This window comes from Vespa crabro, chromosome 18 (genome assembly GCF_910589235.1).
Source record: "Vespa crabro chromosome 18, iyVesCrab1.2, whole genome shotgun sequence".
Taxonomy (NCBI): Eukaryota; Metazoa; Arthropoda; class Insecta; order Hymenoptera; family Vespidae; genus Vespa; species Vespa crabro.
The window spans coordinates 490,594-508,997 of NC_060972.1; the positions used below are offsets into that span (position 1 = coordinate 490,594).

The 18,404-nt window shown below is 29.1% G+C and overlaps 3 protein-coding genes across 7 annotated transcripts; 1 reads left to right on the forward strand and 2 right to left on the reverse strand.

Annotated features, from left to right (window-relative positions):
• Positions 1-85: 85 nt before the first annotated feature.
• LOC124430446 (protein arginine N-methyltransferase 1) lies at positions 86-3,585 on the reverse strand. Of its 3 annotated transcripts, none has more exons than XM_046977037.1 (3): positions 3,265-3,585; positions 2,931-3,070; positions 86-1,947 (listed from the first exon to the last, which is right to left on the reverse strand). In XM_046977037.1, exons 2-3 carry the CDS (start codon positions 2,994-2,996, stop codon positions 865-867), a joined length of 1,149 nt encoding a protein of 382 aa, XP_046832993.1. In that variant the 5' UTR covers positions 2,997-3,070; positions 3,265-3,585; the 3' UTR covers positions 86-864. The 3 variants fall into 3 exon arrangements, with proteins under 3 accessions (XP_046832993.1, XP_046832994.1, XP_046832995.1); XM_046977038.1 differs by having other exon boundaries at positions 3,514-3,529; XM_046977039.1 differs by lacking the exons at positions 2,931-3,070; positions 3,265-3,585 and adding an exon at positions 2,518-2,538.
• A 206-nt stretch (positions 3,586-3,791) lies between these two features.
• Positions 3,792-15,659, forward strand: LOC124430443 (AT-rich interactive domain-containing protein 4B). 3 transcript variants are annotated; one of them, XR_006943768.1, is made up of 8 exons: positions 3,793-4,053; positions 4,905-5,341; positions 5,563-5,808; positions 7,632-7,836; positions 7,925-12,395; positions 12,468-12,608; positions 12,691-12,915; positions 13,430-15,659. XR_006943768.1 is itself a non-coding variant. In XM_046977032.1 (7 exons), the coding sequence occupies exons 1-7, from the start codon at positions 4,048-4,050 to the stop codon at positions 12,732-12,734; spliced, it is 5,541 nt and encodes a 1,846-aa protein (XP_046832988.1). In that variant the 5' UTR covers positions 3,792-4,047; the 3' UTR covers positions 12,735-15,659. The 3 variants fall into 3 exon arrangements, 2 of the variants coding, with proteins under 2 accessions (XP_046832988.1, XP_046832987.1); XM_046977032.1 differs by having other exon boundaries at positions 3,792-4,053; positions 4,905-5,332; positions 12,691-15,659; XM_046977031.1 differs by having other exon boundaries at positions 12,691-15,659.
• On the reverse strand, positions 15,420-17,722 carry LOC124430449. Its single transcript, XM_046977041.1, has 2 exons — positions 17,411-17,722; positions 15,420-16,958 (listed from the first exon to the last, which is right to left on the reverse strand). Exons 1-2 carry the CDS (start codon positions 17,552-17,554, stop codon positions 16,764-16,766), a joined length of 339 nt encoding a protein of 112 aa, XP_046832997.1. The 5' UTR covers positions 17,555-17,722; the 3' UTR covers positions 15,420-16,763.
• Between the last annotated feature and the right edge of the window lie 682 nt (positions 17,723-18,404).

Below are 18,404 nucleotides of genomic sequence, written 5' to 3' on the forward strand. Positions count from 1 at the left end.
GTTTATTCATTTTGAGTAACTTATTTACTTAAACGGAAGCATCCAAACAATGGTGATACAAATGGAATAAACAAAAAACAGAAAATTTGATTTAGGGAATTTCATTATTAGTACATAATTCAAAGGCTATACTAGAACGTTAGAATTTTCACGCACAATTATAATTTATTGAATATCACAAAGACGAATTACACTTTGTCTTTATGTGTTTGCTTACTATAAAATATTTAATACAGATTTTTTTGTTTTTTATTATGCATGAAAATTCATTTTCTATCTGATTATATGTTTGTATGCTTTTTTCTGATGAATCATTACACATAAATATTATTCATATGAAAGTCATACATACGCATGGCAATCTTGGCAAAAAATAAAAAGAAAAACAGAAGAATATTTTAGTGAAATATTCTTTCTATGTACATTGTATATTGACTTATTGGATGATTGAAATTTTTAAGTATTTTCAGAAACATAAGCATTTGTAACAGTAATATCTAGTAACATATTATTCAGTAAGAGCTCAAAATTTTTAACACATTTTTAAAAAATACTTTTGATAATACGGTACAAGAATATGTATTATGTAAAAAATAATGCTACATATAAATCTATTCATCGTCTTATATTTTATAATATTATAGAGAAATAAAGCATACAAATGTGTAAAAATGACACCATTTTATTAGATTTTATTGGTCGTAAAAAAAGAGTAAAATATATTTTACCGTACTTGTACCGTACTGTTAAATATGGTAGATGATTAGCACAATTCAATAATAATAAAAGGGTTTTAAGTTCAGATTTCACTAAACAGTCTGGAGAACTATTGTAGTAAAAGAAGGATATAGAAGCTCACGGATATCAGCGCATACGATACGTATTTGTTTCATGAATTTCGCACAAATCTCCTTTGAAGTCCAACTCAATACTGAAATCCAGATCTCTATAATTTCTTGCATTGGGCTTCATGGAAAATACACCATATATTTCTTCTCCTTTTTTCACTGTCATATATTCATCAAAATAGAACACTGTCTGCTTCCAGTGTGTGTACTGCACTTCAGGCGCTGTACTAAAGCCAATCCGTTTGTGGCACTTAGTGAATTCAATATTAAAGAATGTAACTAGTGCTTGAACATAATCATTTCTACGAACTTGAAGAGTAAATGGTGATGAAAATTCTAAATCTGCTTTTGTTACAGTATATAGATCAACTTCTTTGATAAGACATGCATTTGTAACAACTTGTTTTGGATCTACAATATCCACTAGCGGTTCGCTAATGGCTACTTTCCTTATACTACTCATATCAAAGCCGTACACATCATCCCACCAATTTATTTTTTCATCTTTATATTGTCTATCTTCGATGCCACATATAAATAAAGTTGCTTTGTCAGGAAATAACATTCCATCTTCACGAAGCCACTTATCTCTAGCAAAAAGCACCGTATCCAGCATAGATTCATAAAATAAACAATAACCCATCCACTCAGATATAATAATATCAACTTTTTCTATACCATCAGGTAAAGAAACTTCTTCAACTTTGCCTTTCAAAATTGTTATAACATTTGAAAGCTGATTAGCTTCTACTATCTTTTCTGCATATTCAACAATATTGGAACATTCTATTCCAATCACTCTGGCAGCTCCGGCTTTTGCTGCAAACATGGATAATATACCTGTACCACAACCTATATCAAGAACTGTTTTTCCTTTAAAAAGATGTTTATTGTGATACATGGAGTTACGGTATGTCATTGTCCGTACTTCATCCTTTAACATTTCTTCATGAATTCCATAATGAGCATAAGAGTCAAAATAATAATCTCTGGATGTCATATCTTCAACAGATACAGATTCTTTGCATGGTGGTACACTAGCATTTGTAGCTGGTACAGGAGCTGATTCTCCAACATCCATTGATTCCATTTTTGAAGTCTGTAATCATTAATTATGACATACATTATAACATTATAAATTAGATCCTATACACAAATTTTATTAACTGTACAAGTAAAAAATATACATCTATAAAAAATTCCAACACGATCTCATTATAAAATAATTGATAAAATTCTACTATTTTCAAAATATAATAAATTGGTTATTTTATACTTTTTAATCTTCTTTTAAATAAAATAATTGTTCTTACAAACAACAGATAATTCTTATTAGTAATAATAAGAAGTTCATAGATTAATTTGGAAATATATTAATGAAATTAAATATAAATTGAAACCATGTGATGTATACTTTTTACAAAGTATATTTTATTCTGCTACAAATATAAATAATTAAATCTTATATAAATATATTGGTATATATATATATATATATATATATATATATATATATATATATATATATATATATATATATATGTATATAATATGTATATAAAATACAGCTATGTAAAATATATAGTATAAATATTATTTAAAATATTATTCATTTATGATGAATAATTATGCAATAAAAACGATAAAAATTTAAGAAACTACTTTGTACAATCTAAGAAGAAGATGCACGTGCCCGCCAAAATGAATGGCGTCTTTTGGAGACCGAATTATCTATGAATATTGCACATCACATACGCATATAATTCATGTTATTATAAATTGTATAGCAACGCCAGTACAGTGATGAACGTGGTTCGATTAATTTGAAACAATGCGAAAATATTATTTATGATATTTTAATATTATCGCCTAGAAGCCAATTTTAGAAATAACAATACATTCAATAATGTATTTGCTGTAATTCATTGATGCGAACCGCAGTAAAAATAATTAGTATATATAACAATAGCATTTCTTACCAGTCGAAGTAAAAAATATATTTCTTATTACAATATCTTACGTAACAGATTTCTTTTAAGCATTTTCCTGATTTTATTAAAAAAATTATTCATCTAAGCTTACCTGATTTTCCGTTGTACACATGCCACTCTGGTTAATTTCTACCGGCACTTCATTAGCTGCCGCCATTTTGTTCCGCGTCACAGCAGACGACTAGCTTCAGGAACGTATGCAACCGTGGACATAACGGGTGAATTTAAGTACTATTAATCGAATAAAGACAAATTACAATCAAAATTTAAAAAACGATGTTATTTAATAACAATGCATATAGCTGAATAATTATTATCAATAAAAGCTTATTAAGTATGAAAAGCGATTCAACACCTTATGAAAATGGAGTGTAGATTATCTTTATAAAACGCAATATATAATAATAACATAAATAGTAGATTACCATTTAATATTGTAATAACTATTTTTTCGAAATAACACACACTTTACAACTATATTTCTATACATTAATATTCCACATTATTTCAATTTTCAATCTGCTCCAAAATTGATGTTGAACTTTTTTTATGCAACTGTTACATTTAACAATAATATATCTTTCAATAATGGATAACGTCAATTCTTTGTTAAATATAATCTTACATTGATTTTTTAATCATTTAATACAAGAGACTATACAAAAGGAACATACAAATGGTAAAAATGATTATCACGAAAAACGGAATGACGGAATGTCCTGGAAGGTACGATTCTCAACAGCAAAGAATCATTTGATACGTCCCTGCCGGATGCGCAGTGCGGTCATCCGGATATTCGTTTTATCTCGTGTTAAATATATTTATTTATTTTAATATTGCTGTAAAAAATTCTATTTTTATCAAGGGCGAATATATCTAATAAAATAATTCATAATATTTAAACTTAAGAATAAATTCGAATTCATGCCTTCGTTCAGTTGTTGTCACACGGATAAAAAAGTGTCGTCCAATAAGGAGCGAGTATAGCTGACAAGTTGCGTCGGGGTGGAAATGGGCAGGGAACGGGAGCTTGTACGCATTCGTGCCGTGAAGTGTTGCTTTCTTGAAGGGGGTCATCAACTACTCCTCATACACTAAATTTCATTTATGATTCTCGTCTGTGAAAACGGGATACGTAATTATTTTTAATGTGCCGCGAGTATCAGTGGTCAAAGATTGTTTACATGGTGATTGTAAAACGTTAGAAGATGCTGGTAAGCAAACAGGCGGGAGAAAAGAGTTTCATGTTACGACAAGTGTATGAACATCGCATATACTGCGATCTATCTTTTTCTTCTTTTCGTTTTTTTAACTCTTCTTTACATCATGCTTTTCTGATAGGATTAGAAATACTTTTCGTGATTATACAATTACGATCTTATTCCTCATACCCTTCTTTCTTTCTCCACATATGTCTTAGCTCAGTATCTTCTTCGAGGTTACGATTATTTTGCGATATTTGAGAAAGTAGTAAACTGTCACGAATGGTAGTATTTTTTCTTATTATAAATCTACCTTAAAGATATGAAATTATGATCTTTTGACTAAAAATATATACACCCAAGAAACTTTCGTCGATCGCGACGTAAAGTATCTTCCTTCTTGTTAAGAGAAGTTACTTCCTAATTCCTACAAAAAAATAATTGTTGACGTAAACAATGACAATTGAGATCGATATTACGCTTATTTTTTCTTTTGTTTACTTTATGTTAGAAATATTTGTTTTACCGCTTTTGATAATTCAACCAATTATGACGGAAGAATGTGTGTATATATTTGCGCGCGCGCGCGCGCGCATACTTGACGACGCAAGCATTTGTGCATGTATATATGCATACGCGCGCGAGCGTAATATATATTTTGGAAAGTTTCAAAAGCGTACCTTATTAAATGTTTTTATACATTGTCTTATTTTCAATAATTGTCATTGAGAATTTAATAACATGTTAAATTGCATACATGTATATGTATTTATTTTATACAATCCAACAATTGTAATATTAATCAAATGAATATTATTATTTTATTGTTATTCTGTATTTAAATTAACTATAATTTATTGTAGGGGGACGATCCGCCGTACCTGTCAGTAGGTACGGAGGTTAGTGCTAAATACAAAGGTGCCTTCTGTGAAGCAAAGATTCGGAAGGTAGTAAGATCTGTGAAATGTCGAGTAACTTATAAACAAGGACTAGGCACCGCTACAGTTACTGATGATCAGATAAGGGGGACTTTAAGAGTTGGTGCCTCGGTGGAAGCAAGACATAGTGATAAGAAAGAATTTGTAGAAGCTACCATTACCAAAATACAAGACTGCAGTCAATATACTGTAGTTTTTGATGATGGAGATATTACTACTTTAAGAAGAACTGCTCTTTGTTTAAAGAGTGGACGACATTTTGCAGAAAGTGAAACATTGGACCAACTTCCCTTAACACATCCTGAACATTTTGGAAATCCTGTTATAGGAGGAAGGAGAGGAAGACGGTCAAGGCAAGCTCAGTATGTAGGCTCGATAAGATTTAACAAGAAAAGTTATTGCAAAGTTCTATGCTTAGTAACAAGTATATATACCATGCATACATATAATTTATGTGTCATGTATATGATATTTCATTTAATTTTAAGCAAATAGACCTCAGTTGTGTGTGTGTGTGTGTGCGTGCGTGCGTGCGTGTGTGTGTATGTGTATGTATAGAACTATTTTATGATTTGTATTATAGAGATGAAAGTAGTGATGATGAAGATAGTCCTCCAAGAGGAAATCGTGATTCTGCTTCTAATATGGGAGGAAAGGAAGGTGTTGAAACAGAACCTGAAATTGGACGAGTTGTTTGTGTTGAATTGGGAGACAAGAAGAAAAAAGATAATTGGTTTCCAGGATTAGTAGTAGCTCCTACTGCTCAAGATACCGTACGAATTAGAGTAAGAGATGATTACTTGGTGCGTTCATTCAAAGATGCAAGATAGTAAGTAGTATCTATTTAATAGAATAATAAAATATGTTGACAATTTTAGAATATCTGAAACTGAATAATAGTGTTTTTACCATCTTTAAATAATTTTCCTATTAAAAAAAAAATTATACAATATGAAATTAGCAAATATTATTCTTTGGATATGAATCGACGATTAATTTACAATTTTTTAATATTTTATTTAAAAAAGAAATGATCTGTTACTTTGAAGTCACAATGGGCTACTGTATTTGTACATACATGTAATTTAATTTTATATATTAGATGTTTGTAAAACAATTTGCATTTGGAATTTGATATTATATTTGAAACATTTATTTTAGGAACATCTTTACACCCTGACATTTTACAATGCCCGATCTTATCGGAAAAGATCAACAAATAAGCTATTTCATTCCTTTGCACATACACATTTTATTTATACAACGTTGAATAAATAATATTGGTTGCGTTGAATAAATAGTATTGGTTGTCTTACTATTTATCTTTATTAATATTTCTTATTTTTCTCGTTTCAAATTTTTTGTTCATTGTTTCGGTTTGTGTATTTCAAGCCTATATGTTATTGTTAAAGCTTGATATGATACAAAAGCTACAAAGCTACATTATATGGAAATAGCAACAAATTCATTACATAAATGTAATGGAAAAAAAAGACTATTATATAAACTTTTATAATTATTATATAACTCTTTTTTGCTTATTGAAATAATGAAACAATGAAAAATAGTATAATATTCGCATGAAGTATTCACTATCTATCAAAACAAATTTAAATAGTACGTATTCTGATTTGATAAGTAGAAATTGCAAATTGCCACAAACTTCTTTGATTATGAAAGAATGATATAACCATAAGATACATTGTCAACTTATGGTGATAAAGTAAAATAAGACTTAAAAATACTAATGTGTAAGTATGTGACTTTAAAGTTTCAATGCACTATAGAGGGTTAAGATAATTTTGAGTAACAAGTTAAATTCTTTTATTAATTAAGTGCAACAACATATCATTTATTTAAATTTTCAATTTATTTAATTATTTATTTTAAAAAATCTATTGAGTTTTAAAGTGATAAATGATTTTGCCAATAGAATGACATATATACGAAATGTTACAGCAACACTGATACAACCAAGGGAATGATTCCTTGTGAAAAAATAAGTCGAAAATGTAAAGTATAGTTTGTGTTTATAAACACAAGCAGTGCTATTATCTGCTTCCTCTTGTTGCTACTATGGTACTATAACAGTTGTCTCTTTTGATCCATAATGACGTTAAGATATACTACGCGAGAGTACGTACGTAGACATGATGTTCTATTTAGCATCATGCAATGCTTTCACGATAGTCGTTTGTATCAAGAACGCTATTCAAATCGCCATCATCATGATCGACATGTGATTGTAAGAGTAGAATGAAATCTTTTAGAAAGTAGTTCTTGCAGTCTGTTTTAAATAGTAAGTACAAATGTATCGAATAGATTTTAAAAGTTAGTTATTTCGAAAATGGAACTTTATATGTAAAAACTGTACTCTACATTTTAGATTTACTTTTTCATGAGGAATCACTCCCTGCTTGGTTGTATCACTTTTACCGGAACATTCTCTTTCTCCCTCTTCCCCCTCTGTATGTGTGCGTGTGCATGCGTGCGCGCGCGCGCGTGTGTGTATTATTGTCATTATTATTATTTTTTTTTTATTTTTATTTTTATTATTATTCTTTTTTTTTATTATTTTTATTATTATTATTATTATTATTATTATTATTATTATTATTATTATTATTATTATTATATTTCTCACATTTATAGCTATACAGTGCCGAAAAAGGAAGCAACTGAATTTACTAAGGAATTGGTCAATAAAGTTGAAAACAGTACATTGAAAGTTGCAGTTGAAAAAGCATTGTTATTTCTAGAAAAAAATGAATTGCCACCACATTGGGATAGAGATTCTTTATTTGGGAATTCTGTTTCTAGCGGTAATAGTGATTCTGACAGAGAATTGGACTCCGATGTGAGTGTTGTATTTAATTACTTATTTATACTATTTAAAATTTGTAGTGTATATAGTATAGTATATAACATATAATATATTTTTATAGAGTTCAGATGATGAACCACGTGAGGAAAAAGATCATTTTGTGGCACAATTGTATAAATTTATGGATGATAGAGGAACACCAATAAATAATTGTCCAATGATTGGCACTGAAGACATAGATTTATATAGATTATTTCGAGCAGTTTACAAATTAGGTGGTTACAATCGTGTTACAAATCAAAATCAATGGAAATCGATAACACGTCGTTTAAGCTTTTCAATGCAAAATTCACCATCTACGCACAATTTGGTGAAACAAGCATATAAAAAATTTTTACATTCTTTTGAAGATTTTTATAGAAAGTTAGGTTGTACTATGGTGAACCATCCAAGAGGTAGTACACGGAAACAACGTCCTGGCAGAAGTCTGATTAGAGATAAAGACAGAAATACTCCTATTCCACCACCGGCTCCAGTACCAAAGAATGAGAAAGAGGAAGATGAGAAAAAGTCACAAGAAGATGAGAAGAAAGATAAAAAAGAAACAAAAAAGGAACAGTTAAAAGAAGATGAATCAAAGTTAAAGAAGAAAGATGATTTAGAAGAAGTTGGAAGTGGACAAGAAAGTGATATAAACGTTGAAGCAGATCCAGAAACTTCTAGTAGTGAGAAATCTCCAAAAATTTCTCCTCAAATTGCATCATTACCAAGTAGAGCTAAGTCAAAAAGTAAAGACGACATAAAAAAAAAAATTGTAGAAAAGAAAAAAAGTGAAATTAAAAAACAAGACAAAAAAGATGAAAAAGTTAAAGAAGAAGAGGCTGCTAAAACAAGATCTAAATCCAAGGATGATACAGTGAAAAATAAAGCTTCTGAGGCAAGGGAGACACGAACCCCATCCAGAGAATCTGAAAGAAGAGCTTTGACAAAGCAAAGGCGTTTAACAGATGAGGAATTAAAACGACGTGGTAGAAAACGTAAAGAGTATGAAGTTGAAAAATCAAGGAATGATGAACAACCAGCAGAATCGGCACCTTGTTATAAAGGCCCGGTGGAATTAGGTGATAGATTAAAAGTTTATTATGGACCAACGCACGAATCTAAAGTTACATATGAAGCGAAGATTATTGATATGGAAAAAGATGGTACAGAACCAATGTATCTTGTACATTATACTGGGTGGAATACAAGATATGACGAGTGGATCAAACCGTCGAGAATTGCTCAAAATTTTACTCAGGCTCAGGGTAGAGTAAAACGTATTAAAGTCACACCCCGTCCTCAAACGCCTAGTACAAATATTTCTGGTAATGTCAATAAATCTTCAAAAAGTAATGGTAATGGCGCTCCAAATACATCTCAAAATCGTCGTAGAGCACAAAGTGTGGTTCCTGTAACTAATACTACATCTACATCCTCAAAAGAAATAAAAAAAGAAGAGAAAGAAAAGGACAAAGAAATAACACAGCCCATTAGGTCAACCACACCATTATCAGTAACAAGTACCAGTTCTAGAACAAAAAGTCCTGCAACACCAGCTAATAACAGACAAACTAGAACAAATAAAAACGTAGATCTTCCTGGAATAGAACCTCGTAGACGTACTAGAAGAACATCAGGTCATACAGACATATCAATTCCATCAGAAACTGAAGATAGTGAAACATATGAATCTGACACTACTGAACCAGATCAAGCAAAAACAAGATCAAAGGGAACAGAGGAAAGAAAACGAAGAGATGTTAGAAATCGAGAAGATAGAATTAAAACTGATGATATTAGTGAAGGGGAGGATGATAAAGATAATGTAGAAGAACCTCGTAGAGGTCGTCGATTGAGAAGAACACTTGGTAAGGTACAAGGTGTTAAATCTGAACCTGATAGTGATGAAGAACAACCAAAAGGTAGAGATTTTGATCTGAATCAAATAAGATCTGAATTAAAAGGATTTGATAAAGCAGTTAAATTAGAATTAGTTCGAGTTGAACCAGATCCTGAAGATGGTATTAAAACAGAAGAAAAGGAAAATATGTCTACTTTACTTCCTTCGAAAATAGAGAAAAGTGTAGAAGTAATAAAAACAGAAAACATTCCAGATCCAAAACCTATAGATAATACTGAAGATATTTATGAATTTAAAGAACCGGAACCTTTTGAATTTGAAGTTAGAAATAAAAGAGATACAAATGCGGATAAAGATAAAGTGAAGAAAAGAATGTTCGAAGAAGAACCTAAAAGTCCGAAGAAAAAACAAAAAGCAGTTACAAGCCCAATAACCAAAGATACAAAATCTGATTCAGACAATGATTCTCGTAAGAAAACCAGAAAATTGTTTAGTAAACGAACTGATGATTCTAACGATACAATATCCCTTAACAAGCCATTACAACCAACAAATATAACATGTGAAGAAGCATTTGATAAACTTTGTGTACCTCCATCATCATTTAATCACAATAAGCCATCACCAACTTTGGAAGAAGCTGGAAAAGTAGTTAACAGTATAGATCTTCTGTTTAGTGATTTACCAGGTGATGATGATGGTACCCATGATGACTCTGAAGATCGTTTGATAATATCAGAAACAGAAGTTTCTGAAACTGAACAAGAAAGTTTATTTACTTATCATCAAGAAATGTTTACAGCGTCTGATTTAACTGACACAATTGATTTAGATAAGGAAACAACCAATACTCAACCTGAACCAATAAGAGACGATTTAACATCAGTTATTGTGAATAAATCAGGAGGAGCTTTGGAACAGAAACAAAATGCAAAGTCATCACCTGTATCTAGACAATCTCCAGAATTAAGAACACTCGATGCCAAACTTTTAAATATTCAGCCAATTTTATCACCAGTTGTAGTTACACCTGCTCCCATAAGTGCAAGACTTCCAGCCACATCTACAATAGAAGAAAAACTATCAGCTGCAGCAATGGCTTTCAGAAATAAAACAAAAGAAACTCCAAAAGAAGATGAAGTTCCTGAATCTATACGAAAACTTAATAAAGAAGTTACCAAAAAAGTAGATGCTAGTGTCTTGCATAAGAATAAGGAAGATCAGATTACTTCTAAACATGAAATAGATAATAGAAAACGAGAAGAGGATACTTTAATGAAAGAAGAAGAGCAAAGGAGAGAAGTAATGCGTGTAGTTATTAAGCAAAAAGAAGAAGAACTTCAACAATTAAAATTAAAGAAGGAATGCGAACTAAAGAAATTTACAGAAATAAAAATTGTTACTGAGCAAAGAAAAATACAAGATAGTAAAGATGATGATTGGAAGAATGAAGATAATACAGGATGCAGTATAGTAAAAGAAGAAGATATTAAGGAAGAAGATTCAAAAGAAAGAGAAAAAGATAAGCGGAAGAAAGTCGTAAATCAAGAAATCGTAGATTCAACAGATAGTAGCGATTCTGAACAGAGACTTGTAATTGACAATGAAGAACCTCAAGATATAAAAGATCCTATATCAAACTTTGATACTAAATTGAGAGTAGAGCTAGATAAATTTCAAGATAACCAAGAACGATATCCAAAAACGCAAACACCAAAACCTGTACAAAATTTGAATCCTCAACAACAGGAATGTATTCCTGATTTTAAATCAGAATCAATATCTATTGCTAAGACAGATGAAGAAGGTGAAACAATTAATTCTTTACTTTGCGAAGAAGAAATTCCTGGCTCACCTGCTCCTGCTATTGAAAATATAGAGGAAGATAATGCAGGCCCTTCATGCTCACCTCCACAAGCTGAAACTAATGAAAATAATATAGTTTTAATGGAAATGCCTTTTGCAAGTGCTCCAACTTCTGGTGAAAGCACAACTAGTAATACCGTTGCTACTCTTAGTATGGCATTGCCAAAGCCTGTTGAAACATCAATTCCATCTGCATTACCAATACAACAGAATCCTACGCTTGGGTTACGGCAACAAGTACAACATCAACATCTACCAGCTCTTATGCCTGCACAAAGAAGGGAAAGCAATGATGCAGCGCCTGTAATGGATAATACTCCTCCTACAACACCAGATTCAAGTATTTCGAACATTTCTGGATCTCCTAGGGAGGAAAGAACTGGTGGTTCCTCGCCAATCTCTGAAGATAATATGAAATTGAATCGAGATAGTTCAGAAGCAGATAATGATAGTGCTGGTAAGGGACAAGGATTTAGTGAAGATGATATATTACCAAATTCAGAACGAAATTCAGCAGATAGAGCATTAAAACCTCCTATAGCAAAACGATCTGTGGAAGACGCTCAAAGTCCGAAGAAACGAAAGAGAAATAGAAAACATTCGGAATGTGGAAGTAATCCTCCTAAAAAAACTGGCAGACAAAGTGGCCGACATACCAGACATGGTGCTGGAAGTGATAGTGATGATACAAGCGAAGGATCTAATTTATGTTTAGTGAACCCAACATCTACAAATCACACAAATATTAATAGTGTCACAGATCTCAATAATTACTCATCAAGATCACCTAGACAGGTGAAATACAACTTCTATGTGGAATTAGGTAAATTAAAAATAATAAGATTCTTTCTGCAATTTACGTTAAATATAAATCTCATGTATTATTTTATTACAGGTCCAGAATTGGATGGAAGCCAAAGGATAGCTGTATTGCAACAAAAATTAGCAGAACTACGCCAAACATATAATGCTGTAAAGATTGAACTTGCTGCTATAGAGAGACGTAAAAAGAAATTACGAAGAAGAGAACGGGAAGGTAAGTGATATAAATAATATGAAACAGTTTTATTTTTAAAAGACAAATATTTATGCAAATAGTTTATATATATTCTTTTCAGCTACAAAGGCAGCTAAAGCGGAGATGCAACAGGCATGTTCGTGATGGGCTGTGTTTGACAGCAACCTGCATATCTCCATGTACTAAAGTCTTTTATAAATGTGTATGTAAGCATCCATGCATGCATGTATACATACACATACAAGATCAAAGATCATAGTATGGGCACTCTGCAATCACGGCAAATTTCATGACAATTTTTACCTGTCTACCTAGGACTGCTTAGGTAACTTTCCCCACTAATATAAACTGTAGATATAGATGTAAGATTAGATATAAAATAACATTTAAAAAACGATATATATATTGACACATTCATTCTGTTGTACACTTTTTTAACAAGCACACGATAGGGCTGTTAATTAATATTTTTCTTTTGATTGGTTATTTAATTATTTCAAAGGAGAAGTACAAATATCACACAAATGTGTTATTATTTAAAAATAATCTAAAAATAATCATTACTAATTTGAACATAAAGATGTATGGGGATACATTTATGTATATGAGGTACGTTTCTCCTTAGCAAATTAAATCTTGCTTTTGAGTCCAGTGTTTGTGCCATTGTGGTTGAGCTGTTTTCAGGACGATTAAATGCCTCTAATCTCATAAGTACAAGCGCTGTGTCTCATGGCGAAGAAAATGTAAATAGAATTTGTAATATCATTATTGGCATATAACTATGTACATTATATATAACAGGAATAGAATTTGTACAATCTAAATTTTTTATTTAATAGATGTATTACAATTTGATGTTATTCTTGATGCATTAAATGAATAATAATGAATAACGTATTCCAAGCAATGTACGGCTGTACAATTACAAGACATAAGTGAAAGTCTGCATCGCCAACACTTATGAAGTACAGCATAATTTTCAATATATTAGACAAAGGAAGATATGTATTATTTTAAATTATGTATATATTTTAGGAGAATAAATATCTTATATTATTTATAAAGATATAAAAATATTTGTTTGTATTTACACAAAAATTGTACATGTATTTTGTTTAAACCGGGATGTCAACAGTATATAGTTAATGTTTATGATTTTTTTTTAATTTTTTAAGAGTTTGTCATGAATGCAGCTCAACATATCTATGAGCTCTAAAATTTTTATTTCCTAATCGAAAAATTGGTAACTATCATTGTACTTTAGTCATTTATAGCTTTATTGTCACTGTTTATGATTGGTTAAAAATGCACATACTCACATTTATATTTTTATTTGAGTATATAAGTATCCTCATGTATTAAGAAACGAAAATTAAGCTTATGTAAGCTCAGAACCACAAATCAAATAACCTTGAATGGGGCTAAATTTGTATGAAACATGTTGGCTGAAAAGAGAATGAAATTTTATATAGATATATAGTATATATTTTTTATAAGAAATCAGTTGTGAACATATTTAATGATGAATTGATCACACTGATTGGGGAAAATAGAAAGAAAGTGGGGAGTTAGACTCTCTGAATCTTTGTACATAGTTTACATCGCTTGCATTGAGTATACTTATAAGTCAGTTTATAGTATGTAGTTGTTTATCGCACAGGAGTTTACACATTACTGTCAAATGGTTTCAGAAATCTTGCAGTAATATTTGCTATATGTTTAACTTAATAAGGAAGGATGTATGTCATTGCTTATGTAGATTTTTATGTACTTGGTCAGATTTGTGAAAAAATATGATTAATAATTTTGTTTTCGTTTTAATATTTGCATTTGCCAGAACCAAGAGAGATCTCTAATTTAACAAATAATTATAAATATATTATGTTAATATCGTTTATTTTGAAAAAATTAATGCTAAACACACACACACAAACAGACACTTTGATATTAAAAAATAATATATCATAAATATTATAATATAAATATAGATCCTTATTATTATTGGTACACAGGAACACATTTTGCCTTTACTTGTTGGACTATTATATACATGAGAAACAATGTTATATGAACCAAATAGTAAAATTAAATGAAAAATATAGTCATTATTTACTTATGTCTTTGTCTAATATAAAATTTTCGATTGCAATTCTACTGTGTTATACCTGTATACTATATTGTACAGTATCAGACATTCTTTAAACTGTGTATGTAGTATTTCTGCCATATGTGTATGTAAATATAACTTTACTATCATGAAAGGGGAATGTTTTATTGTGCATGGAATAGTATAAGATATATTATATGAAAAATTACAAAGATTACTCTTAAATCATTAGGCCATTATTTATTTCATTGTATCAAAATAATTACCATCTTGAAAATGTTCCAGAAATTTTGTTAATTTTGGGGAAATGAATCTTTTGTTTTTTTATTTACTGTATTAATAATGTTATCTGCATATATTTTGAGCCATACATTGTCAAAAACATTTACAGCATTATTTAATCAAATTAATTATCTTTATTACATTATAATCATTGATTGATAAGAAAAAAAGTTTTTGTATTATATGTAGAATTAAAATCGTTATTCCTGCACATAATTTATATATTAAATGAAAAAAATTATTACAATTAATTTATTAATTATTAATATAATGTTGATATTAATAGGTTTCCTAAATCAAATTTTAAATATTTAATTATCCATTTTCCTGCATAAACACAATGAATTAATCAAGCTAAATAAAATTTGGATTAAATTGAATTATATTGATCTACTTCTCTAAAATTATCTGATATTATGTAAAAGTTATTAAACAAATACTTAAATTTAAATTGTTTCTATATTATACCAAGTACAATAAGTAAAAATTGAGTGATGATTACATCCTTACCTACTATAAAAACACTTATCTTCCTTGTAAATTATACAACGTTATATGTGAAATAATACATATAGAAAGCACAATGTGTATTGTGACGCGATTCATTAATATTGTTCCACATAACATTTAATTGTGTTAGCATACATTGTTAACAAATAAATCTTATCATACAAAAATTATGTGAAGATCGTTTCCCTTATTATTTATACTGCTTACACAAATATATATTTTATTAATGAAATATTTGATAATACAAAACAACTGACATAATAAGTGCGCAGTTAAATTTTGTAAAGATTGTTTATTATATCATTGCTTAGAGAGAAAAAGGAATATTAAAACTTTTTAAAAATATTACATAAAAATACATAATATTATGTTAACATAATATACAAATATTTTTTTATATGCATATCTCTGCAGATGTAATGCTTTTATATAACATTCATCTGCTGATTCTTAAAAATCAGTGGGATTGAATAATACGATGTATATAATGTAAATATACAATGATTGCAATACGTGTCCCATCACTATTTTAAATGACCGATTTATTGATATTTTTCTTCATTTTTGTTTTAATGAAAGATGTGTCACTTTTCATGAATTTTACTATTTTTCAATTATTATAGATTATTATGAAATAAGCATGTAAGTATACAAATTTCTACATTTCTATTGACTCAACAGTTTTTGTGTAATATTCTGAAGAAATAATTTATTATAAAATAAATGTATAAACATTCATATATATATGAAATTATTAAAGATACTATGATAATTTTTTTAAAGTATGATAGTATAGAATAAAACATCCATTAAAGTATTTAAATATTATTATGTTTTCACAAAAGATACTATCCAAGATATAATTTCTTCTTAGAAGTTATTAGATTATATGATCATCAACCCAAAGTCTACTTTATACAATATAATTGTACCTAATAAAAGGTTTAATATATATAGCACATAAATAAAAAATTATTTTTGTTGTCAAATAATAATTGCATCTAAATTATCGAAATATAACATTTGGGATACTGAAAAGTAATTAACAAATTTTGCAATATTACAAATTTCAGTCTACTAAGACAATATTTGGCTATCCTATTAAAAATTTCTCTTCAAGTAGATTATATGAAGATATTAAATTGTTCTACTTAATTCACACCTTTTACCTAACAGTTTTATACCTTAATAACGATTTTGCGAGGAAATGATATGGATAAAACTCAAGAGATACTCAGTGTTGCAAAAAAAAGGGATTATCATGATTGTACATGTCAACATGGAGGAGGGCTAGACGTTGGTGCAGCATCAATAGTTGCTGTAGAAGAAGATGCCACTGCTGAGGTTTTATTTTCAGTAGGTAACCTCCGCCTAGCAAACATGAACTGTTTCATTAGTTCGTGATGTGCTTCCAATCGTTCAATACAATGTAGACATGCAGTTTTGGGTAGCGGATCATTCATATTTACCTGTATACAAAATATATGCAATAACAATAATCGTATACATTTCAAGCAATTTTTTAACAAATTATTAAATCAATAATATAATAAAAAATTAGAAAGTTTGATTTTTTTTAAAGGTGCCCTATATATGTTATATATATTTAACACGTTCCAAATGCAAGTATAGAAGAATTCGCTATGATATAGATTTCTCTATATATACAACATAGGCAATAAATAGTGATACAAAGTTTTTTTTATTGAAAACATAAATATAATATAAATTCATTGTGGTATAAAATTATTACTACTCATGCTGTCATTTTAATGTGGAACAAAATGTATCTATGTACAATATCATTCTATCATATAGAGAAAAATGTTTTAATAATAGGATTTTACATTAACTTCCATGACAAATAAATTGATTAGAAAAGAAGTAAACAAAATTTATGAAAATAAATATATATTCTTACCGTAATTGGGAGATAAGCATTGATCTTTTCCGCGAGTTTCATTCTTTCACCCTCTTCACCGTAAATGTGGATCACGAAACGGTTCATTTTACTGCAGAGTCTGCATATGAAACCTGTAATTACAGCTTTATCCGTACTACCCATTTTACTATCTTATTTTTAATTTCCTCTTTGGTATTTGCACTTATTCAAGATCACTTAGATTTAGTGCTTAACAATGAATATTGTGCACTAAAAACACTATTATTTCAAGATGTTCTTCCCTTTAGATTCTTGAGTTTGTTTATCAGAGACTTCACACTATTGGCGCTACTAGTACCACTTACTTCCACTGCTTTCTCCAGGGCAGTACCTAGTCAATGTTTCTTTAAAAAGATTTAATTTAATTCTTTTAGAAGTATTGATAACATCGTCTTATTTAATAAAACAGTTTGTTTTATTATAAACGAAATGTTATAAGAACTTTTCAATTTTACAAAATAAAAGAACGTTTTCAATGAATAATATTTCTCCTATTTGAAATATTAAAACTGACATCTAATATTGCATTTATTATATACAAATTTCTTTTTCTGTTATAACTATAAAATATGAAACATTTATATTATGACTATTTTATTTCACGTATAGTAATTTAATATAAACTATAATATGAATAATTTAATAGATCTAAAAAGATTTTTATACGATCCTGAGATTAACCGATTGAAAGTTAAATCGAAAGTTGAATATGACAGAAACATAATCATTTAACTGTCAACTTATAATTAATTTAAATTACATATCTATGAAATATATATATATTTATATAATTAATAGTATATATACACATAATTATTTACAAAATTTGAAAAACTATCTATGAAAGATTAATAAATTTCTACGTTAGTCTCTATATTGTTTTATTGATATATAATAAAAGTAAAATTAAAATATTTTTTTTTTAATTCTTCTAACAAAAATATAGAATTAATGTGTAAGAAAGATAATTGTA